Source organism: Amphiura filiformis, chromosome 13 (genome assembly GCF_039555335.1).
Source record: "Amphiura filiformis chromosome 13, Afil_fr2py, whole genome shotgun sequence".
Classification (NCBI taxonomy): Eukaryota; Metazoa; Echinodermata; class Ophiuroidea; order Amphilepidida; family Amphiuridae; genus Amphiura; species Amphiura filiformis.
In genome coordinates this window covers 24,026,741-24,052,563 of record NC_092640.1, presented here as the reverse complement: position 1 = coordinate 24,052,563, position 25,823 = coordinate 24,026,741, and the positions used below count along the sequence as shown (strand labels likewise).

The following is a 25,823-nucleotide window of genomic DNA, read 5'->3' as shown; positions in this document are numbered from 1 at the left end:
TACGGTGTTCAGCAAGGTTCTTAAGTACGGTGTCCGACTGCTATTCCTGATGATCACGTAAAACAAACAAGGTCACACATTGTAATGCGCCTTGATCGGCAAATGAAGTGCCAATGTGATGATGATGTGATTCAATTAGCCAATCAGAACACCACAGACTGCTGAAGAACCTTGCCGAAAAACTATAGAAGGGAATCACCTCTCTAAAATCCACACTGACTTGACTCTGGCAACCAGTGGAGTGGTGTTGGTCAGGTTGCAGATGGTTTCATTTGGAATCCGATCCACACGTTTGATGTTTAACATGACTCTGTAGCAAGATGTTGCAAATGCATTGATCTTGTTTTCCATGTCCTTGGTAATTACCCATGACTCGCACCCGTACAGAAAGACAGTAACACACGTTACAGGAATATCTAAAACTAAGTAATCATTTATATATAAAATTCAACAATACAAACCTGGTTTATCAGGTGGATACACTGGTGACCTGGCAACAGGGCTGGGTTTACCAGGGCCCACTTTATTCACAGCCTTCACCCTGAATTCATAGTTGACACCTTCAGTCATATTGGTCGCCTTGTAGGTAAGCCCAACCTCTGGAGCAATGTTATCTTTAGTCCATTTGTTGTGGTAGGTATCCCTCTTCTCAATGTTATATCCTATGATAGGAGCACCTCCATCAAATTCTGGTGGGGTCCATGTCAGGTTGACTGACGTTGGTTTCCTGTTGGAGAATTCTGGACGACCAGGCTCATCTGGAGCATCTGTGATAGGAACAGAAGAGAAAAGAATTTTACATGTTATGTGACAAGAGAATGTCAAATATAACAGAAATACTTTTACTTACACAAGTGTTCTAACTACTTTTGACCATTGCTATTTTTTTCTGAACATCAAATAATTTGATATTGCAAGCAATTCTAGTACTGCACATCCACATACATGCAATGAATTATCACATGGTTTGTATACAGAAAAATAGGCTTATTACATGTAGGCTGGGGCCTTATGTGATTGGTACATTGCCCTAGAAGTCTATAAATTTTTACCAAGTTATCAAATTGAAGCACTTACCATATGGCGGTTTGGCAATGTGTCCCTCTGACGGCTCACTTGGTGGACCAACACCAGCTTTGTTCTCTGCAGAGACACGGAAATGATACTCGGTGCCTTCTTTGAGACCCAACACCTGGTAGGTCAAATCGGTTGTCCTGACAACACTGTTCCATCGGGTTTGGTATTGTTCTTTCCTCTCCAAGATGTAATGAATAATCTTGGAGCCACCATCAGATTTGGGTGGTTTCCAGGAAACAGTCATCTCACTGCGGTCAATCTTGGAGATTTCAGGCTTGGATGGCGCATCTGGAACAGCTATAAATACAAATATGTAAAGAATGTCATAAATATGTTGGATTTGAATATTGATGGTAAAAGCAAAAAAGCCCCATCTGCAATAGCTGCCAGGTGTCATATTTTTTACATGTGTACAATATAGAGTCCAGAAAACACCAAGTCCTATTGGGCAGCTATTGCAGACAGGACCTACTTACACTAATCCCCTAGCCTCTTATTGCAATCATCAAAAGTGATGCTTACTAGTGTTGTGTGACTACATCAACTATGCTCATTATCATGACTATTAGCGTTAGTTGCAACTTTTTGAATAGTTGACTTCATATTATGTGTATTGTGTCCTCAAAAGCATATTTCATAAAATGGGGCTAAATTTAAAACTTGAAATTGTTTTATACCCATCGTGAAAATGCTGGCTGATTCAGTGTTTTCCCAAGGTTTAAAAAAACATTAAATTAGCCGGTAGTGGTACAAAATTATATAACAAACAAACAAAAACATACACTGTATGAACAACAACTTACTGTATGGCAACTTGGCAATAACTCTCTTAGATGGACCACTCGGCTCACTCAATCCAACTTTATTCTGTGCCAAAACACGGAACTCATACTCAGTGTTCTCCACCAGATCCTGCACAACCAATTCCAGATTCTTAGTTGCTATCCTGTTGGCTCGATGCCATCTGTCTTTGTGTGTGTCTCTCATCTCGACGATGTAACCGGTGATCTTGGTTCCTCCGTCGTTCTCTGGTACTGTCCAGTTGAGCTGAGCGGAAACATTTGTGACATCGCTGACGTCTGGTACACCTGGTGGACTTGGTGGGAAGACTTTGAGAATAACCTTATCGCTTGGTGGTCCTTTACCGGCCTTGTTTTGAGCAAGTACACGGAAGGAGATCGATACACCTTCTTCAAGATCTTTGAGCGTGTAGTGGGTATTCAAGGTTGGTTCCGGTGTGATGGTGCTCCATTGTGGTGTGTATTCATCAATTATTTGGATGATGTAACCTGTGATGGGGGAACCACCGTCTGATTCAGGTGGTGACCAATTGAGTTTAGCTGATGTGGGTGACAACTTGGCAAGTTCAAGGTTCTCTGGTGGACCTGGAACATCTGTTGGTAAATTGATGATTAGGAAAGACAATTATTACAGGATGAATAAACCATAAACAATAAAAAAATTTTTTTTCAAATTTTCAAAATACATTGCAAACTTTTAAGCTTACAATTATAACAAACTAAACCAAAGTAAGAATACATTTACTATGTGTTAAGGCCAGAGTAATGGAAGACACATTCGTCCACGACCGAATTTGAGATTTTTTGATATTTATCAACACTAAGATGTATTCTTTCACTCGAAACTGATAAAATACAACTTGCCAATATTTATTCGTATTTTTGCTTGATTGATTTCACTCTTTTCAACTCTAAAAAGTCACATGGCTCAAGACAGCTTAGTAAATTGGCGGAAATAATGAGTCAGAAATGCTTGAATGCGAAATATTGTGATTACTGCTAGCGATTCGCGTCAGCAGAACGTGGCAATAACTCTGGCGTATATCCAACGCAGTCAAGGCGCATTCGGTATGTTGTTAACGCCAGCAAATGTGATGTAAACAAAACAAAAATTTGTAGTGAAAAAGCCACTTAGATTTTTTAATTATTTTGGATTTTGGCGCACTAAAACCAGACATTATAGATTCATTGGTGGAAAAAGATGCACATTTAGACCATGCACCAGATACAGCTTTTACAAGCGTGAAAGTCTTACCGTTTTAAAATATACGGACGTTTTGTGCATTATTTTGACATTTTTTACTAAAACGCCGATTTCTCGAGTTCATTTTTGACAATATTGCACGATTTTTGTGACAAGATAACTCGAAAAATATGCAAGCAAAAGGTAAACTTTTGCACTATCGCTTAGAGCACATCAAAGTCTGGGGAAGGTTTTCTCATTTTTTCAAAATATTTGTTTTGAACAAAAATATACACCATTATGTGCAATTTTTGCTTAATAGAGTGACAAAATTGCTTTTTTCACATGTTTTTTGCAATATTTCGAAAAATTAGACGAATTTCAAAAAAATAAAAAAACCTTTCCTAAGTTCATGTCTCTTCTCCATGAAAAACTAAATAAAATATTTTTACTCCGAACGGATTTTTTTTAAAGTTGTCACAAAAAAATTGGGGTAAAAAAGTGTATTTTTGTGATTTTCTCAAAAACTCGATATTTTTGAACAAATCTGACATCACCATGGGATTCCTTGACTCATTTCCTTTCCAAAAATGTATAGTTTTATATACTTTGGACATACAATTCAAAAATAATGATGCTCGAAAAGGTCCATGTTCTCTCCCATTACTCTGCCCTTAAAGCCATAAGTGTACAATGTTTTTAAACAAATTTGGTTAATTTTTGATGTTTACACATGTTGCAACGTTTGGTGTGTTTATAGGACACCAGAGCAATTTTGAATTGATGTCTAGACATTACATCCCCATAGAATGCCACAGTTAAGCTAACAGTTAAGCTAATTTATACTACATCGCTGAGCGATAGTAACTGGTTTTTGTTGCGTTGGGAAGATCGTGCTACCTCATTAGTCAAATACCAATAGCAATGGAGTACATGTTCACCTTAAAGGTTTCTTTCATTAAAATGACTAGAAAACCTTCCTTACAGTTTACAAATATTATGTCACTTTTTTTGGCAAAGAATAAAAGAATGGAAACTTAAAATGTGACCCAAATTGTACAGTATGAATTTAAAAAATCAAGCAAGACAACTAATACCGTAAAAACTTGATAGTTGGCATATGTGCTTACTATCGAGTGTTTTGAACCGAAATTGTACCGAAAGTCTGGCACTTTACCAACTGAACTATGTTAAGACATAAATGTGCAGGTTTGCTTGATCGTATATAACTATGTGTATCGATAATTTGCTCAAAACCCTTTACATTTTTATGGATGGGGCTCTTCATGTTTGCATGTTTTAAAAGCACTCAATAGTAAGCACAAATTCAAACTATCTAGTTTTTACAGCATATAAAAAACATAGTAAAATTTCTTTCGTACCATATGGTGGCTTAGCCACAGTGACATCTGAGGGTGGACTTGCCGGTCCCGGGCCAGCCTTATTCTCAGCCATCACACGAAACACATATTCCTCTCCAGGGGTAAGCTTCTCCACTGTAAATTCCGTTCCTGACACTGTGTCTTCAGTCACACGCACCCAGCGCAAGGCGGCCAGTTGGCGTTTCTCCAGGATATAGTTGAAGATGGGACTGCCGCCGTCTGACTCTGGTGTAGTCCATTGGACATGCATGGAGTCTTCAGTCAGGTTGGTGGTCTTTGGTTTGCCTGGAGCTTCTGGAACATCTATAGCAAGAAGGAGGTGGAGAAGAACATTTTATTTTCCTGACCTGTAATGGACTTTCATGCAAACAAATTCTTGTTAGCAGCATGGATACTGATATCGGACTCTGTCATTCTTGATATTTGCTTAAAAGTTACCTTTTTCAGAGTCTTGGTTAGCAGACGCCGTGATGGTGTCGCAAGCTACGTCGCTGCTAACCAAGAAAAAGGTAACTTTTTAAGCAAATTCTTCTTAGTTATTTCGCAAAGTGGTCCATACTGGTGTGACAGATATGTCACTATCTGTGAAATACTTCTTTTGTAATTATATACTCAAGGTTGAAGTTTTTGATACAGTTGGTTGTTTTTGCCAAAAAAAGACAAGAAAAAAGTTAGCCACAGTTTGTTTTCATTGAGACTCAATTTGCATACAGAATCTTTGTATGGAGGACTTGCGACCAACCTACAGCAACACTATGATGAAGAGGTCTGACCCAATTGCTACTGATAAGAAAATGGATACTCGTGCAAAAAGTGGCCCCAATAATAAGCCAAATCGCTATTGTAACTTCCGGGTTTTTTTAGGACACTTTGCCCTTTGACCTATCTGGAAAATTCGGGTTTTGTGCGTACAAAATATAATTTAAAACTTGTTACTAGAATAAAACAAACTTAAAAAACATTATTATTAAATGAATTAATTATTTAAATATTTTTAATGATAACATTATGACAATAATAAATAAATTATTAATAATTACAGCAATTTTCCCGATAGGTCAAAGGACAAAGTGTCCTAAAACTGCAAAAACTGTCCCACAATGCATTGCAAACTTCCAATGCCGATTGGGCTTATTAAGCTTTACATTTGATGAATATGATATAAATTTAAAATTTACAAACAGTGATGAAAATTCCTGTTATAACATTTGAATTCAGCAAATTTTATAAAGCAAAATTAAACTTCTACGCTACACTCAGCTGAGCCCTTTATCCAGCTCAACTAGCATCTTCAGCGGATGTTATTGCTCTGAAGATTTGTCACAGCATTAACATCTGCTGAAGACACCAGTTGAGTCAGTGGAAGCACTCCGGTGAGTGTACCAAATTTTAGTAGTGTAGAATTTAATTTTGCTTTCTATTTACATTTACTGCTACATCATTATCCTGCTAATTTGTTCATTCCTAATACATTTCTGTGTAAAAATCTGGCTAAATTTCACAAACTGTGTTAAAACTTACCATATGGTGGTTTGGCCATAACTCCAGCAGACGGTTGTGAAGCAGGTCCTACACCAGCCTTATTCTCAGCACTGACTCTAAAGCGATATTCAGTTCCCTGCGTCAAACCAGTGACATGGTATGTGAGGTCAGATGTCTTTGTCTCCGTCACCCACCTTGTTGAATACTGGTCTTTACGTTCCAGGATGTATTGTTTGATTGCAGCACCACCATCAGATTTGGGTGGTTTCCATGTGACGGTCATTTCGTGGCGGTCAACGTTTGATATCTCTGGTTTGTCTGGTGCATCAGGCAGATCTACAAGGGAAAAAATAGTCATATATTTGACATGCATCAATAAATCATTATCAGGTATAAGTAACAAAATGTTCTTTCTATGATATATGACTGTATGAACCACAGGTTGAATTCAAGTTTATGGTAAATAATACATTTTAATGGGAAACATATGTGACCAAACCTAATCAATTGTTGTTTTTTGTTGTTTTATTGTATACATTCAAATTTTATCAATACAGATATTAGACCAATTAGATCAGATGTAGTCCCACATTAGCAAATTGAAGTAAACAGTTAACACAATTATCTGAGTACTTACCATAAGGTAGTTTAGCCACCACCCTTGCTGATGAGTCACTAGGTGGACTCTTGCCTGCTCTGTTCTCAGCAATGATACGGAATTCATATGCTTTGCCCTTGGTTAGGTTGGATACAGTGAAATGAGTGTCAGGTACAGATGAAGACTTGACTTTGGTGAAGGTGTCTTTACCTTCCTCTAGCTTCTCAACATAGTATCTAGGATAAAGAAATGCGGATATTGTTATAGTAAGAGTGGATTCCAACATTTTACTTCAATATAAGCTTATGTGTATTTGATTTAATGTACATATTAGGTGGAGTATGCCATGCATCAATGATGGGCTACATGGTGTGGACTCATTTGGGATATAGGATACAGCAGAGGTTAAGGGGTACATTACCCCCTTTAAAAAATTATTTGCAATTCTTTATACTGAAATACCTTACATAAACCTGGCTCTCATCATGCAGTTATATAGTATGACCAATAGCCTTTTTTCAAACAGACAAAAGGCCTTGTATTTCAGAGCCATGTACGGTCTAATACTGGTTTCATAATTTCTGCCATCTTGCCATTTGTGCTTCTCTGCAAATGAAACAGCATGCGTATGAAAGCCAATGTTACCGCTCAGCATCGCCAAAAATTGTTTCCTGTTCTCATATGTCAAAGCAGCGCCGCTCCTGACTTGACGTGAATTCAACTCCTTGCGATCTGCTGCTTTGGGCAAAGTGGTGGAGTGATCGATATATCTGCTTACCGCTAGTGTTTCTGGTGCGACTGCGCAGTGTAGCAAAATCGTCATCAGAGCGGCAAAGTGGCAAGTGTCAGGAAAGTAAGAAACCACTATTTGCTCAGTCAATGAGTAAACTTGAGAAAAGCTTTGATAATATGGTGATGTGTTTTGTTATAACAGGTCTTCAAATAAAACCTACCCAGTTATCTTGCTGCCACCATTGTAGTCAGGTGGTGACCAAGTCAGTGTAATAGCGGTATTTGTCACATCATGGATATCTGGAGCGCTTGGAGCACCCGGTGGGTTAATCTTCAAAGCAGAAGCTTCACTTGGCTTGCTTTCACCAGCTTTGTTAACAGCAACCACTCTGAATGCTGTCTCGGATTCCGCTTTGAGATTCTCCACAATGTAATCAAGGGAGGTGATGGAGTGAGGCGTGATACGGTTCCATACGGTTTTGAACTCATCACGTTGCTCGATTTCGTAGCCTAGGATTGGTGCGCCACCGTCATCAAGTGGTGGGAGCCATGAGAGGTCAACAGATGTTGGTGTGACAAGTTTGAGGTTTGGTGCATCAGGCGCAGATGGTACATCTGAATAATAAAAATGGAAGATTATACATGAGAATGTTGCCGTGTAAAAAATTCACCGCTATAAGTTTCTTCGAGCTAAACTACCAGAGTTCAAAATTTGTTTCAGATTAAATTTTTAGAACCATGATACCAGCACAAGCCTCATTATTAACATATTTGTAAGTAAGGTCACAGGCATTTTTCAAACTCTTTTATTTTGACAATTCAAACAAAAATTAACTTAACTTCTAATCAAAGCAAAAATCAAATCATTTTCAATTCCAGTATCAAGTTAAGACTTTTACAGACCACAAACCAAAACATCAATAAAGAGTGGTCTCATTAGCCTAATCCAAGTCTTATGTAAAGCTAATACAATAAAAATTTTGACTAAACTAAGCATTTTAAATTAAGGTTGGTCTGAACCCTGGAATTATGGAAACTTTCGGGCCTCATAACTTCTAAATTGTTTGTCTAAAGTATATAAAAGTATACATATTTAGAATGGCAAAGACTGGATAAGTTCATCTGTGAGGTCAAATTTGGGCCACAATGGCACTTTTGGCCCAAAATCCCAAAAATAACGTTTTTGGCCCACTTCTTTTTGTGCACCGTAACAAAAAATTCTTGGGCCAAAATTGAATTTTTATTAATTTTTAAAACCTAGATCAAAATATCTAGGACCCGTTTTTTCATTTTTTTGAATTTCGACCGATTTCACCAAAAATATTTGAAATTTGTGCCAAAATCGGGCTTTTTTATGATTTTTTTGACAAATCAACATTTTTTGACCATTTTTGGCGCAAATTTCTCAAAGTTAGTCGAAATTCAAAAAAATGAATAAACGGGTCCTAGGTATTTTGATCTAGTTTTTAAAAATTAATAAACCATTATTTTTGGGATTTTGGGCCAAAAGTGCCATTTTGGCCCAAATTTGACCTCACAGCTGAACTTATCAAGTATTTGCCATTCTAAATATGTATACTTTTATATACTTTAGACCAACAATTTAGAAGTTATGAGGCCCGAAAGTTTCCATAATTCCAGGGTTCAGACCAACCTTAAAGTATATAATAACAAAACAAACTGATTCAAGTAAAACATTTGTTTTGGTAAGACTAAACCTAACCTTAACCCAGATGCTAACTCTAAACTTGAACCCTAACCTTAAACCCTAATCTTAATTCTAACACTCACCAAATTGTGGCTTAGCCACTCTTGGTTCTGAAGGTGGACTTGGTTTTCCAACACCAGCCTTGTTCTCAGCACTCACACGGTACTGGTACTCAGTGCCCTTCATCAATCCTGTGACGGTGAACTCTGTGATAGCGATCTCATCTTGAGTGACTCTCGTCCAGCGGGTCGAGAGGCGATCTTGTTTTTCCAAGACGTAGTTGAAGATGTCTGCACCACCATCTGATGCTGGTGGCTTCCATTTGACAGTCATCACTGATTCTGTTACCGAGGTGATTTCTGGTTTATCTGGTGCATCTGGGAGATCTGTAAATGAAAGAACAACATTCAGTCAGTAAATTGAGCTATGATTTGTGACATGGTATAATTCAACCAGAATTTTCAAAATTGAGTTATTATCATCAACTGTGAGGTAACAAAGTTTTTTGCTGCTAGAACCCTTACATCTTTATACTTAGTTGCAAATATATGAGCTTTCTCAACATCAAAAAATGTATTTTTTCATTCAATCAATTTCAGAATTGCCACCTTTGGTCAGGTTGGATTGGGCTGTTCCAGTCGAAATCCATACACCCTCTACGGAAGATATAACCTTAATCTCTCACACAGGGAGTATAGATTTCAAACAAAGTCACCTATTCAGGTAACTCCATTTGAAATTCAGACTCACTGTGTGAAAGATTAAGGTCATGTGTAAGGACTTCAACTGGAATAGCCCATTGGATTGTGTTGCTTATTAGAATTAAGAGATTTTGATGTTATGGTTGCAGGATTTTGAAGCTGTTATTTTCAAGATTGGTCGGTGTCCCTATTTTATACTTCTTACACCCCAAATGCACTATAAGTTCTTGGATATCATGTGTGAATAGGGGTGTACTTACAGCCAGAGGTAATTAAGCTAATACCCATGTGAGTGTGATAATTAACAAATATTTCATCTTGCACCATTTCTTCAAACTATTCTGATGCAATGGATCATAATAATCAATTGATGACTTTCAATATTATCTAAAACAATTTGTATGCTATTTTAACTTTTCTTTTGTGAATTTAACTTTTTGACTTATGTGAAGGTCATGAATAGGTTAGCACTAGGCCAAGGCACAAATGTATGGTATTTAAACAAAGGTGTTTGTTCCCATGCTCATTACTTTATTCTTCCCAAGTATATCTTTGAGGGTGAATCCTTACCATATGGGGGCTTAGCCTTCCAAGTATCCGAAGGAGGACTTGGTTTGCTAGCACCAGCCTTATTCTCAGCGCTGACTCTGAATTCATATGAGGTTCCTTGGACAAGACCGGTGATGGTAAAGGTAGTCTCCTTCTCCACATCAACGTTAGCCTTCAACCAACGCATGCTAGTTGTGTCACGTTTCTCAATGATGTAGCCTTTGATAGTTGCTCCTCCATCTGATGCTGGTGGAGTCCACTGTATGGTCATGGTTGTTGCTGTGACGTCAGAGACTTTGGGTTTGCCTGGGGCATCTGGTACATCTGCAATGTAAGAATGAGGTAAAAGTTTGATATTAAGTAGGTATTTCAAAATATTTGTCAAACCAGTGACACTTTCTTTGCATAAATGAGAATTAGATATTACCCTCAGAGCCTGAAGAAACTAATTTGTTTAAAGCCGTATTGTTAGATTTGCTGCGGATGACATGCTCAACGTTATTTAAAAATTCTGATTTTTACAAAATTGTAATGTACTTTAGTTACAAGCTAACATACCCTGTAAAAAATTAAGGCTTTAGGTGCTGTAGTTGTGACAAAATCCGAGGTTTTGAATAAAACGACGGAGTACATCATTTAATTATTACCATCGAAATATTACTCAAACAAGTATGCAATGTTCATAACACTGTACATGCATGGCATGCAAAAGGTCATAACACATCATAAGGACTGACCTCAGTCATGTTTGACAGGGTAACATACAATGATGACATACACGCTGGAATTAAATAGCGATTTTCTTTGTTTTACCTCATTGGTTCAGGGCAAAATTAAAAACCTTTCTTTTTGTCTGTCTTTCAGTCTCTCTGCAAATAACACTTACCATAAGATGGTTTAGCCTTGATTGTCTTAGACGCATCACTAGGATGTCCAGTACCAGCCATGTTACATGCACTGACTCTGAACTCATACTCCCGTCCCTGTGTCAGAGTCTCAACAGTCAGTGTAGTATGCTCAATAGACTCTCGCGTAGCCTTTGTCCAGCGTGTCGACAAGGTTTCTTTCATCTCTACCACATAGCCAGTAATTGGACTGCCTCCAGTAGATGTGGGCGGAGTCCAGGTGACTGTGGCATTGGTGGCACCTATATCGGATACTTTTGGTGTGTCTGGTTTACCTGGTACTTCTGCAAGGGTAAACGGTGAATGATATACTAAGAGTTATTTTAAGTTAGTAGTATGCTTGTAATTTATTCTTTCACTGGAGTAGGCCAATGAAGATTAAAGAATGAAAAAGTATGAGCAGTAAGTGATATATCACATGACCTTCAAATTTGAACATGTGACTAGTACAGGAAATTTGGCTGCACATGCAATAATTCTAAATGGGCAGTATTTTGCCTTCAAAGCAATAAACTAAAGAATATTCAAGTAACATTCTCTGATAGGGTAAAGCAAAAGCAAAACAAAAGCATCTCATACCCATTTTTTTAAACTACAGGCTGATATAACCAATATCCCCTTAAATACTCATAAGCGTTTCTCATCCCATTTTATAAATAGTCCTGAATTACACTAACTGAATGCAAATGTAGCTGTCACAGATTGAGATGAATTTCAGTATTGCAAAACCTAACCCTTGTAGTCATAAGAGTTTATCTTCATTTATAAATAGTCCCTAATACCACTTACTGAAGGCAAATGTAACTGTCACTGACTGGGATGAATGACTACCTTTACTTCTCCAATACCAGATTTAATCTCATTATTGAAAAACCTGACCCTTTTAGTCATAAGAGTTTTTCATCCCAATTTATAAATAGTCCATAATTACACTTACTGAATGCAAATGTAGCAGTCACAGACTGGGATGAGTTACCAGGTTGTCCGGGACCAGCTTTGTTCACAGCAATGATCCTGTACTGATAATCATCTCCTTTGCTCAAATCTGTCACCTCATAGACAGTCTCCTTCACATCCTTTGCTAGTTTCCTCCATCTGGTACTGAACTGATCCTTGACTTCAATGATGTAGCTTATGATGGGAGCTCCTCCGTCATCCTTTGGTTGAGTCCAGCTGAGAGTCATGTTCGTTGGTCCAATGTCATAAACATTGGGTGCTCCAGGTGGTCCTGGTACATCTAGATAATTGTAAGAAGGCTTTCCTACTTGGGTTATGGGTTTCAGTTATTTGCAGGGTAGTTAACATTTGTAACGCAGCGGGATTATTTTTTAACACAGTTAAAAGTTAAAAGTTGAATAATGTTTTGATGAGAGCATTATTTGAACAGATGTTAAATAAAATATACAACATTTAAAATATGGTAGAATTTTAAGACAGTTAAACAATTTAGAAACATGAAAATTATTACAATTATAATGCTAATAAAGTAACTTTGCCAGGTTATGAAAAGGATATTATACAATTAATTTAATTCAGACGGTTTTCAGCTATTTGTAGGGAAGGTAGCTAATATTTATGAAAATTATGGAATGATTTCCCAACAAGTGTTTGGAACATAAAAATTATTACAATTATATACTACAATAACAGTAACTTTGTCAGGTTACGAAAAAGGTATTATACAATTAATTGAAGTCAACAGGTTTTCAGTTATTTGTAGGGAAGGAAGCTAACATTTGTAAAATTGATGAATGATTTTCCAACAAGTGTTGAACAAATTTATATGAGAAAATAAATTCGACAGAAGCTACGGTCAGATTATTTATTAACAAGGGGGCACAAACTTTCCACGTACCTACAAAAAACATGACTTATGATTGTTGGGTTATTCTAATGAACATTATTTTCAGGTCATCACAGATTAAAGGGCCTAACAAAATTGTTTGAATTTCAAATGAGTTTTGAGCCCATTTTTGTCAATTAAATATGGTAAAATAGTGTACAAGTAATACCATAGAGGGAAAATTGCAAAGTCTTTGAACCATATGCTTCTCAATAAGGAGAAGTGTATTTATATATTTAAGAAATCTGGACTTAAACTGGCCTATAGCCAATGGGAGCTTCAGCTGCTAATGCACAGTTGGTATTTACAAAGAGTCATTTTTTGGACAGACATAATTTTCAGGAGTCCAATTTTCCAGAAGATAACAAAAGCTACAATTTTCAACATTTAATTATTCAGTAGCAATATTCATTTGACAAACTTTATTTTTTAAGTTGATTAGCACAATTTTATTGTAAACAAAGGTAAAATCACTGAAAACAAAATGATCAATTAAAGATAAAAAATTATAGTAAGTATAATTGCTTTTTTTTGTTATGCAAAAAATCACAAAATGTATACTTGATCAACATACCAAAATCTATTAAATGCAATTATCATATCAAGAATGACATAACACACAAAATGTAATAATTTTGAACACGCAAAATGTAATATTTTTGTTGATTTTAAGCAAAAGTAAAACAATAGAAATATTTTTAAGGTAAAATTGGAAATCAGAATTATCAAGAATTATATTGCATGCAAGAACAAGTTATGAACACAATTACACATTAAGAAGTCAATTGAGTTATTAACATGTTAAGAAATAAGTAGCCAAGGGGTTTAAAATGGAAGAGAAAAGGTGAATAAAATTGAATTAATATCTGTGTTTGTTGAGAATTTGTCATGAAAATTACTTTTAAAAAAAGTTCATACTTATCAGTTTACCCTGTTTTACTATCACTTTCTAATTTAATTTTCCATTTATGAGTGATAAGTGATAGCTTAACATCATCTTGAAAAAGAAAGTAAAACATAAATAATAATTATGAAAGATTGTTACTTTATAAATGTTACTCATACTTGATGGGATATACAAATGTTTAATGACTGATGATGGGGAGTTATGCAAATTTAGATGCATTTCAACTACAGGGGCATTAGCAGAACCAACAATTGGGCCTTGTTTCTTTTGTTAGGAACAATAGAGGTTATCCGTGTTCTATAAGCTGCATATCCTACCAACGACTCCTATACCTTGTTTAGGACTTTCAAAAGAAGTACCTGCATGTGCAACCATGACTATTTCAAAATAGCCCGCCAAAGACATGCAGGTAACTCCAAGGTCGTGCATTGAATTAGTTTGAATGAGGAATACTACGGGAATCAGTGCCTTTTGTTAGAAGTCGCGCATGAGTAAAGTGGATAACCTCTATAGAATGCAGTTGAACCATCTATTCTGCCAGGGTACACATCTGTTCTGCCAGGGTACAGGTGGTTGACTTTCCTTAACCTATTAACAGTCTTCAAGCCTAAGCCAAAGATGAATTATCTCAACCAACATCTCAAGAGGCATGATAGATTTTGTAAACACATATCACAATCTATCATAACTCTAAAATATGATTTGAAACATCAGTTTATAATCTACTTCTATAAAACTTTTCAAATCCTAATTTCTTCAAGAATGATCCACATCAACACTGGGACTTAACAGAATTTGCAAACACATCTCACAATCTATCATGACTTTAAATACAATTTGAAACATCTATTTAAATCTAATTTTTCGACACCTAACAAATCCAAATTATTCACATACCATACTGTGGTTTGGTGATAACACCTTCCGTCTCCATGCTGACTCCAACACCAGCCCTATTCTTGGCAGATACCCTGAATCTGTACTCATTGCCTTCCTCCAGATGTGGCACCAGGTATGATGTCTCCTCAGTATCCACCACCTTCCTCCATCTGCTTCCAAATTTGTCTTTGACTTCGACGACGTATCCGGTGATTTCATCTCCTCCGTCGGATGTGGGTGGTGCCCATGCAACTTCCACTGAGTTTGCTGTGATGTTGGAGATTCTTGGAGCCTTTGGTGCACCTGGTGGATCTACAGTTGATCAGCGATGAAAATATAAAAAATAATGCAATTTAAAAAAAAAATGGTGGTCATGAAGCAAAGTTGTAAAAGTACAGCTAAACCTCCACTACGCTTTATATTGAAGTTCTTAGGCAGCTATTTTTTTCTTGATGTAGCATTAATAACATAAGTGGGTGATTTATTCACTGAAAAAGCGGTGACCTAGTCCAAAGGCTCCTTAGTCCGAAAGTTCGCTAGTCCGAACACGTAATTTACTATTCGCTAGTACGAATTATGAAAAAGGTTCGCTAGTCCGAATATCGGGTTCTCTAGTCTGAAGGTTCGCTAGTCCGAATAATAAATAGGGTTCTCTAGTCCAAATATAGAATAAGGCTCGCTAACCCTAACCCAAACCTAACCCTAACACTAACCCTAACACTAACCCTAACTCTAACCCTAACACTAACCCTAACCCTTATTCTATATTCGGACTAGAAAACCTTCGGATTAGTGAACTTAATTTAGTTTTTGGACTAGCGACCCTTCGGACTAGAGAACCTTTGGACTAACAACCCTTCTGACTAGAGAGAAGTCACAGAAAAAGCTGCATTGCATCACATAATCCTGGCATAACTCTGGTTTTTATCATTTTCAAGAAGACCTATTGGCTTAAACAAGGAAAGTCCATAAAATAATGAAACGTTTCCTCACTACTTACCAAATGGTAGTTTAGCCTTGATGATAATTGATGGCTCACTAGGCTCGCCTACACCAGCCTTATTCTGTGCGCTCACTCTGAACTGATATTGAGTATTTTCTGTGAGCCCTGCGACAGTAAAACTAGTCTCCTTCACAGGAGCTTTGACAGCTTTCACCCATCTGTCTCCAAAGCTTGCATCTCTCTTCTCAACGATATATCCTGTGATTTCAGAGCCACCGTCGTTCTTTGGCGGAGTCCATTCTAGGTGGATGGAAGTTGCATCAACGTTGGAGACATCTGGTTTGCCTGGTGCTTCAGGTACATCTGGTGGTACAAATTGGAAAGTACAAGCGTATTACCAGTATAAGAATACAACTGTTAATTTTGAGCAAACCCCAAGAATACATTGATCCAAATTCTCTTAAATCTGTTCAAACCTTTTTGCTAATCTCAACTCCAATCCTAACATGAACTCTTATAATCTGAGGCATAAAAATTTAACCCTAATTCTAAAGTCATAATGTGGTTGCCTTTATTTGAACATCTTGCTTGAAAATTTTATTGCAAAAGAAGTAGAACTATGTTCATACAATTGGAAGAGGCCTACATGACAGAAAATGCAGTTATATTGGATTGATATTACATTCAATTGTAAGACACCATCTGATTGACAAATATAATCCTTTCAAGCTTATAACTGCCAGGAGTAGTTCTGGCTTGTTATAAAACAATAATAAAGCAGTGTAATTGTAAATTTTCTCCTTACCATAAGGTGGTTTGGCTTTAGTTGGTGCAGTAGCTTCACTAGATTCACCCACTCCAGCGATGTTCTCAGCACTGACACGGAACATGTACTTAGTACCCTCAACAAGATCTCGTACAGTGTAGGTCAGGTCAGTAACCATGTCTTCTTTGTGGGCTTTCACCCATCTCTTTCTGTCGTGTTCGCATTTCTCGATGACGTAACCAAGGATGTCTGCGCCACCATTGTCTTTTGGTGGAGTCCAGGTCAGGGTCATCTTTGTGCTGTCAATCTTTGAGATGTCTGGTATTCCTGGTGGACCAGGAACGTCTGTATAAAAGAGAACAAAAATTATCAAATTTGGCAACATTTGTATAAAATTTGACAAAATATTTGTATAAAATTTGACAAAAGTTTATAAATTTTGACAAAAATGTTTATAAAATTTTACAATTCACCCATTTCTTACATGACAATGAAATTTACATTAACAATTTTTATTTGAGAAAAGTTATAAATTTTGACTATCATTTTGCAGCATGGTTTGTGGATTATTAATTTGATGCTTGAATTCAAGAGGAGGGTCACAAGTGATTTGTTATGCACTTATGACCTAGCATTCAAAAAATGAATTGCTAAAAACCTTTCACTTTTTCTATTTGACTTTTCAAATGAATAAAGCTCAATTTTAGCATTTTTTTTTCATTTCTCAGTTTTTGACAGAAATATTCTCCTTATATGATCATTTTCATTTTAACAAACTGTTTAAGCTTGTCTTTAAGGTAGAAACATCGGCTACGGTGTCATGCACAGATTTGGTTTAAAATGATACAGGATGTGTAGATGGGTGAGAAAAACTTGCCTGCCAAGTTTTAATTTTTGCCAACAAAGTGTTTTTGAGTTATGCCATTTTTTATCATTAGAAAGCCCCATTGACTTTGCACATAAAGTGGTTTTGACACTAAGCCTCGTTCACTAAAATTGGTAAAAGTTTGAAAATGGATACTATGTTTAATTCATAACCTCATTAATAAACGCGATGCGTGCGATCCAATCATATTTTATTATTTGCTTAAAACGCGAACGCAAATCGAGGTCATTAATATCTCACAATTGACCGCAAAATGCGTAAATTGTTCCAATGTCGCACACAATTGACTTCTGCGTATGCGCGGCGGTATTGTGCGTCCAACAAACTCTTGTGGCGCTGGCTGCGTATTTGGATTGGCGCTACCATATTTGCACAGATTGTGATACGCACTTTTTTGTTATTGGTCGTTCTGTTTTAGCCTGATCGATTTTTTGGCAAGGGAAGATGAAAAAATCATCTATTTTTATAAACTTTTGAGCAAAATTTTGTGTAATTTTGTAAGGTGAAGAGATTAAAGTGACGGTTATGAATGAGGTTAATAACTTTGCATCGGTAATATGTCGGGCATTGTGAAAAATCTAAACATTTTGCTTTGGACCTCGGAATATCCCTCTCGGGTCTTCGCCCCTCGAGATATTCCTCGGTTCCAAAGGCAAAATGTTTAGATTTTTCACAATGCCCTCCAAATAACCGATCGATCTTGAGTTATTAACCTCTAAATAATATTTTTTCTCCTTTCCATCCCATTTATAGAACTGCTTTTTGGATCTTTTTATTACAAAAATGTTACCAAATAATATTAGTGACTTTTTTCCAATATATTGGTCAGTAATATAGGGGATATTTGAAGGTAATGTTAGTACTTGCTCAAATTTTCTTGATTTGATCTAGAAACACTGAATGACCCAATTTCATAATTATTGTCAGAGCTAACCATAGGGCCAATTTTAACAAACAAGGTGTCATATGAAAGGTTATTAAATTTAGAAACTTTTCTCGCCAGCTTTTTTAAATAAAGTGTTTCTATTTTAAGTTATGGGTGTTTCTAGATTTCCCTAATAAAAAAATAGAAAAAATGATTTTTCTCAAAAAATAAACACTTTATCCAAAAAATCTGGCGAGAGAATTTAGATATTAGGCTTATTAACCACCCCACAAACTATGGAGACCATATCACATTCCCTCTAGGCTAGCAATAATTATTAGTAGAAAAAATTAGGGAATTTTCAAAAAATAAAGAGAAACATAAGAATTGTTTAAATTTTCATGAAACATTAAAAATCAGTGGAGTAAAGACTTATCTTCAATTGGTTATATATTTGAAATGGATACATAATTCTGATTTGAAATAGTGGCTATTTTCCTGCATGGGTCTATTATCCGATGCTCCTACCTTAACCCATAAATTCACTTATTATTACTCCATACATCAATTTCTAACATCACCAAAATTTAAATCTTGCCATGACTCGTATTCTTATGAAGAATGACTAACATGTTTATCGACCTCCAGTTAAAACTCTTTTTGGAGTATTTAGGAGGAAGCACTACCAAGTACCAAGTATCAGTCAACCACCTAAAGCAATATCAATAACGAATTAACATTAGACAATATCTCAACTAAGTCACTAGTTTTGAAAATTGAGTTGTTGATGTCATCATTTAGTATAGGTCTTCAGCTTTCATTTGATTCCAAAATTGTGTTTCTGGGACATGTGGTCCTCATTCTACAGTCTTTCAACAGGAACGGGGAAGCGACACATAAAGAAAAGGCAAATACAAGAAAATGGCTTTAATGTTCTAAAATGACATGTTAAGGACTTGGGTTTGGCTCTGAAAATGCTAGATTTGGATGCTTTAGACATAAAAGAATATTTGGTTTTCAATGGTAGGTTAAAGTAAACATATTAAGGTATCAAAAATAATAAAAACTAAAAAAACGAAATCTGCAAGGTTTTTCACCCTTTTCCAAATTTGACTCGCCGTATCTCGAAATGGCCGAGTGCGACTTATGGTGGATTTTGTCAGAGCGGGTCACAAATAGAATCAGAAAAGTGGTATGCCACTCACCATATGGAGGTTTGGCAATCTTAGCTTCTGATGGCTGGCTTGGTTCACCCACTCCAGCGACATTCTCAGCGCTGACTCTAAATTGATACTCTGTACCAGTCTTCAGCTCCATCACAGTGTACACATTCTCTGTTATAGACGTCTCTTTGACCTTACTCCATCGGATGGAGTAGCGGTCCTTCTTTTCCATGATGTAGCCGGTGATTGGACTGCCGCCATCTTGTTTAGGTGGTGTCCAGGTGATGGTCATAGAGTTGCTGTCAACTTCAAGAATATCTGGCTTGCCAGGTGCTCCAGGAACATCTGCAAGAAATTTATATGAAGAGTAGAAATGTAAGTGATGAGACATCATGATACATCGTTTTTTAGTTTTTGTTATTGATATGTGGATTCTAGTGGTCAGATGTCCAAGCCTATTTGGCTATTCCAGTTGTAATCCATACACCTTATGGATGACATGGTGTTAATGCCCATAAAGGGGTGTAGATTTCAAATTGAGTGACCCATTCTGGAAACTCTATTTGACATCTACACTCCCTGCGTGGGGTCAAATTAAGGTCATGTCTTCCATAGGGGTTGTAGGGATTTCAACTGAAATAGCCCATTGTACTCTTTGCACCAAATTTTCAGCATGTATGCATAGCAACTATAGATTGTCAAAACAGACTTGCAGCAATACTGCACAAGTGCACATTCTTTATGCATGTGCACTTACCCTTTTGCACCACATCAGCCTGACAAAGACGATACTAATATGAATGATTTTGTAAATTTCTAAAATATAAAGCCACCATCTGGAGTTGAGGTAATGAAAATAATCATATTTAGAGATATAGAGACCTAAGGTCCCAGGTTCAAATCCTGTCCTAGGATGATTTTTTCAGATTAAGGTAAATAATTGTATATTAAATGATTCTATGTGTTCACAACATGTGCCTTGCACAATTGTAGCCCTTGTTAATGTTGTTATGTTATAATGTATTAATAAATATATAATGCCAACAAAATCAAGTAAATACAGGTTACAATATTTTATGCTTTGATAATCCTAAGATATCAAGTTCTTACCGAATGGTGATTTAGCCATCCTTGGTTCTGATGGTTCACTGAATGCGCCCTGTCCAGCTTTGTTCACAGCCGCCACACGGAATTGATACTTCCTACCCTCACTAAGATTAGGTACTGTCAGCTCGGTCTCTGTCACTGTCTTGGTAGTTGTTGCTTTGGTCCACCTGCTTGAGGTAGATTCCTTCATCTCAACAACATAGCCGGTGATCTCTGCTCCTCCGTCAGACTCCGGTGGAGACCAAGTGACGACCATGTCATTTTTGTTGGCTGATTTGATGGTTGGCTTATCTGGTGCACCAGGAACATCTTTACACAAGATATAAAAAAGTTGGAAGTTAAAATTGTATGCTTCTTGAGAAAATTATTGATTTTTTTTAAAACTTCATTTCAAGGTTATATCTGAAAAATGTATAAGAAAACAATGCCCATTTTGAGGCAAAAAAGGAATCAATTTGAAGACACTATCAATATTAAGGGGAAAGATCCAATTGAAAGGAAGTTCCAATCAGTAATGGTTTTTATATGCAATAACCTATATTTGAATTGGCTAAATTCATTAAAATAGTTCACATAATTACTTTTTATGCCCCCATTTCAATTGACAACTCCTTCCTTGTTCTATATTCTTTTTTATAACTTACCATATGGTGGTTTGGCCATGTAGATATCAGAAGATTCACTGGCAGGTCCTGGTCCAGCCTTGTTCTCAGCAATCACACGGAACATATACTCTGACCTCTCCATAAGACCAGTCACTTTCATGGTTGTCTCAGAAACTAGTTCTCTGTTGACGCGGCTCCATCTTGTACTAGTGGCTTCTTTACGCTCCACTGTGTAACCAATGATGGGGCTGCCTCCGTCAGTCTTGGGTGGAGTCCATTTGATGGTCATTTCTGTAGCATCAATTGCTGTCACATCTGGTTTACCTGGTGGTCCTGGTACATCTGCAATGGAATAGCAAGTCATGAATTATCAACTTTCTGCTTTTGTAATAACTTTGATAACCCTATGGGCACTATTTTTATTGGTTACAAAGAGGGCTATATTAGCCAATGAAGGATATGGTAAGAATAATCAGTAGGGCTGTAGGTGATTAGGCATAAAGTTGAGAGATCTAAAAGCTCTATTTTGATTGGTTCAGGGAATTGGTTACTCCAGTGATTATACCATGTATTTAACCAATCAAGGGCATTGTAAGAAAGGCCACTGTGTCAAAATCACCTTTATGTCTGAATCTAACAGTACATGTTTCCATGACATAGTCACACTCAAAAGAAGCTCTATCTGATGTAATGATATGATTCACTACTTAAAAGCTGTGACTACTACTTTGCATATTTATCAAATAATGTATAATACAATAAGGGATGAAACAAACTGCTCTTTATGTTAAAAAAATGATTTTTTTTTTATTATCATGATCTACTATAGAAAATTTTGTTTGTGTGTTCTTAGTAACTACAGGGGCATCCGAGTCTTAATTTCAGTGGCTGCACAATGCCTAAAACATAACTTTTAAAATTTTCAAAAAATGAAGAAAACATATGTATTAAGTCTTACCATATGGGGGCTTGCATATCTTAGGCTCTGTAGGTGCGCTGAATGGTCCCATGCCAGCTTTGTTGACAGCAGCCACACGGAACTCATACTCACTGCCTTCCAACAGGTCTTTAATAGTCCATTTAGTCTCTGTCACAGTCTGTTTGGTAGCCTTAGTCCAGCGTGTAGAGGCAGTGTCTCTCTTCTCTATCACATAGCTTGTAATTGGACTGCCACCATCAGACTCTGGTGGAGACCAAGAGATGGAGATCTCATTTCTGTCAACGTTGGTGACATCTGGCCTCTCAGGAGCATCTGGAACATCTGTGATTTGGAGTGAAATGGATAACATCAATAAATCATCTTCAAAACACTTGTTTACACCACTCTCTTCCTAAGTGTCAAATAAACAAAGCATTTCAAAACTTACAAAATCTTGAAATATACCTTGTAACTGACTCGCTACATGTTCAAAGTATGGCACCTCATCGTATGAACCAAAGAAATTGTACCTAGGGTTTTATGAACATCAAACACAGTCAGTTCTACTGCACAGGTCTATATCATTTGAATGGGCTGTACAAAGTCAGCAGATACTATGACTAATTTATCACTGACCAGTGTCTTAACCCCATGAGCAGTACTAGTCAAATTATTGGCCTCTAGGAACTATTCTGATTGGTTACAAACAACCTATATCATGTATTGAGCCAGTCAGTGATATGGTAAGAATAGTCAGTAGGGCTGAAGGAGATTAAAGCGTAATTGCTATGAGATCTAAAATCTCTACTTTGATTGGATACTCAGATGATTATATCATGTAATTAACCAATCAGTGGCTCTGTAAGAAATCACTTACCATAAGGTGGTTTGGCAACCTTCTTATCCGATGGTTCACTGAATGGTCCTTGTCCAGCTTTGTTCTCAGCAGACACCCTGAATTGATACTCAGATTTCTCCGTCAATCCAGTGACCATCATTGTCAAGTCCATCATGAGTTCTCTGTTCACCCTAACCCATCTGGTACTTGTGCCTTCTTTACGTTCTATGATGTAGCCCATGATACGACTACCGCCATCAGACTCTGGTGCTGTCCATGTGACTGTCATGTGAGTAGCATCTATGTCAGAGATTTCTGGTTTGCCTGGGGCACCTGGTACATCTGAAATTTGGAAGACAAAAAAATATTGATCCAAAGAATTCAGACAAAATCAATCTATACAAACAAAACAAAATAGGTTGACGTTTTCTCACAATTATGGAACAAGTCTACAGCCCTCAGTTCTGTCTTTTTGCGCTTGCTGGCATGTGCTATTAATTGCAAAAGAACAAGAGGTATGTTTCACTAAAATTTTCAACACATAACATAATGTAGAGATGACTCCTTACTCATCATAACATTACAATGCATACCTGTTACAAATCCCTATGAACTTATGATGTGTATCAATTGTAAATCTCTTTAGCAAAATGGAAGTTACAATACATCATAACTTACGATCTCAATTTTAAGTATTTGTGAAACACATCCAAAGTCTTAACAAGGTCACATAATGCAATGCAATGCAATTCAATTAGCCAATGACCATATTTATACAATAGTATGTATGCTACTTTGGCCATAAAAAGCCTGAAAGAACTCTGAAAGCAACAGATAGTTCACCTATGTTTGGGTTATTTTATTGGAAAATCTTTTTGGTATCTCAACTTACCATATGGGAGCTTAGCCATCTTAACATCAGATGGCTCACTAGCAGGTCCCACACCGGCCTTGTTCTCAGCACTCACACGGAACTGATATTCTGAGCGCTCTGTGAGGCCTGTTGCAACAATGGTCAGATCTTTAGTTAGTTCTCTGTTGACCTTTGTCCAGCGTAGACCAGTAACCTCTTTGCGTTCCACCCAGTAACCAAGGATAGGACTTCCTCCATCAGAGTAAGGCTTGGTCCAGGTGACGGTCATTTGGTTGGCATCAATGTCAGAGATTGTAGGTTTGCTTGGTGCTGCTGGTACATCTGCACAATTAAAAGAAACAGAAAATAAGTTAGAGGGAAAACTATTATTTGTTACTTAGTACTCCAGTAATGTTAGACACAAATAGCAGGTGATATGAATGAGTGGTAGTAATCAAAACAATCGTTGTACTTAAAATACAATAGCTATAATACTGTGTCTTGTTTCAAGTTGAAAATATTTTCAGTGTGATTACGTGGTTGCATCAATAGCGTGCAGGCAAACAGCACTTCTATGTGTGTGTATATACCCTGCAGATAGGTTAGCACACATAATTGAAACTTCCACTGAGAAATACACGCCGTCACTCTCAACCTGAGAAGAGACACAGTATTATTATTTCATTGAGCTGCCAAACCAGCGGGTATACTGGACATGCATCTCTATAGAAATTCCATTGCTATAGGACTTATGAGTGGATTAAGATATGTATAGCTGGCACTAATGAATGCAGGTGTATGTCTGTACTCTTTTGATATGACCAGTCACATATTTTATTATCAGAAAGTACTTATACATTAAGCCTACATTAATTAACCTTTCAAAATCATAAGTTAAATTTATCAGTCAAGAAATACATACCATAAGGTGCTTTGCATATCTTAGGTTTAGAAGGTTCACTGAACGGTCCCTCTCCTGCCTTGTTCACAGCGGCTACACGGAACTCATACTCCTTGCCTTCATATAGACCTTCCACAGTGAATTCTGTCTCCTTGATAATGTTTTTGTTGACTCTAATCCACCTTGTAGATGAAGTATCACGTTTCTCAATGATGTAGCCGGTGATGGGGCTGCCACCATTGTTGTCGGGTGGGTACCATAGTAAGCTGATCAATGTTGTGTCTACTTTGGTTACTTCTGGCTTGTCTGGTGCACCTGGGACATCTGGGAAGGGCAAATATTTTAAGTCAAGAGAGTGTAAGAAGCAGGTATCTACAGTAAAATTTCTTCAGGACTTCGCCTACATTTCTTAGAAACCCTATATTTCATACTGATGTCAGAAAAATCAGTTCTGCAACATTGATCTTGAAATGCTGCCTTGAGTGACCCAGTCAACAATTTGACTCAATTCAATTTATCATACAAATAGGGCTGTACCTAGTGCATACAAGTAGTAGGTAATTTTATTGTCAATTGGTCAATTGGTTTCAAAAGTTGCTGGTCTACTAGTTTACATAAGATTTGTTAGTTGGACTGATAACTTTTCAGAGTTAGCAGCTTGACTGGATAGTGCCAACATCGTTATGGCTTACCAAAATCAGGCACTGTTTAAACTATACATCAAGTGCTGTATGAGTGTCTCAGTGTAAAGTACACATACACATGGTATAACTTTATATGACATTTAAACTTTACTTATTACAACAGACTTAAAGGACCACAACTTGTAAATTGTCACTCTCTTTACCAATTCATCTAAGGCAGATGGCTTGATATCTTACCATATGGTGGTTTAGCCATGTACACATCAGAAGGCTCACTGAATGGTCCAAAACCAGCTTTGTTGCTTGCATTTACACGGAACTGGTATTCAGACCTCTCTTTCAAGTCCTTAACGACCAGTGTAGTATCCCTTGTAGGATGCTTGTTAACCTTTACCCATTTGGTGCTGGTAGTCTCCTTACGCTCCACAACATATCCTGTGATGGGGTTACCACCATCTGACTGTGGTGGAGTCCAGGAGACAGTCATCTCTGTTGCATCAATCTTGGAGGCTTCTGGTTTGCCAGGAGCACCAGGAACATCTAGAGTAGATCATAAAAAGTGATTATTTTATTATGAAATTTTAAAC

At 37.0% G+C, this 25,823-nt stretch overlaps 1 protein-coding gene across 1 annotated transcript in view; it reads right to left on the bottom strand.

Moving 5' to 3' along the window:
* LOC140167516 (twitchin-like) overlaps positions 1-25,823 on the bottom strand; it is a 55,543-nt gene that overhangs the window by 15,538 nt on the left and 14,182 nt on the right. The window contains exons 15-36 of the mRNA XM_072190823.1: positions 25,474-25,776; positions 24,614-24,916; positions 23,731-24,033; positions 22,878-23,180; positions 22,040-22,342; positions 21,121-21,423; positions 20,480-20,785; positions 19,412-19,714; positions 16,495-16,800; positions 15,747-16,052; positions 14,765-15,058; positions 12,055-12,354; positions 11,099-11,401; positions 10,234-10,536; positions 9,046-9,348; positions 7,476-7,869; positions 6,562-6,758; positions 5,964-6,260; positions 4,443-4,745; positions 1,881-2,471; positions 1,078-1,374; positions 462-767 (exon numbers count right to left, since the gene is read on the bottom strand). Coding sequence (XP_072046924.1) covers positions 462-767; positions 1,078-1,374; positions 1,881-2,471; positions 4,443-4,745; positions 5,964-6,260; positions 6,562-6,758; positions 7,476-7,869; positions 9,046-9,348; positions 10,234-10,536; positions 11,099-11,401; positions 12,055-12,354; positions 14,765-15,058; positions 15,747-16,052; positions 16,495-16,800; positions 19,412-19,714; positions 20,480-20,785; positions 21,121-21,423; positions 22,040-22,342; positions 22,878-23,180; positions 23,731-24,033; positions 24,614-24,916; positions 25,474-25,776 — 6,927 coding nt within the window. The remainder of the gene's footprint in view (positions 1-461; positions 768-1,077; positions 1,375-1,880; positions 2,472-4,442; positions 4,746-5,963; positions 6,261-6,561; positions 6,759-7,475; positions 7,870-9,045; positions 9,349-10,233; positions 10,537-11,098; positions 11,402-12,054; positions 12,355-14,764; positions 15,059-15,746; positions 16,053-16,494; positions 16,801-19,411; positions 19,715-20,479; positions 20,786-21,120; positions 21,424-22,039; positions 22,343-22,877; positions 23,181-23,730; positions 24,034-24,613; positions 24,917-25,473; positions 25,777-25,823) is intronic.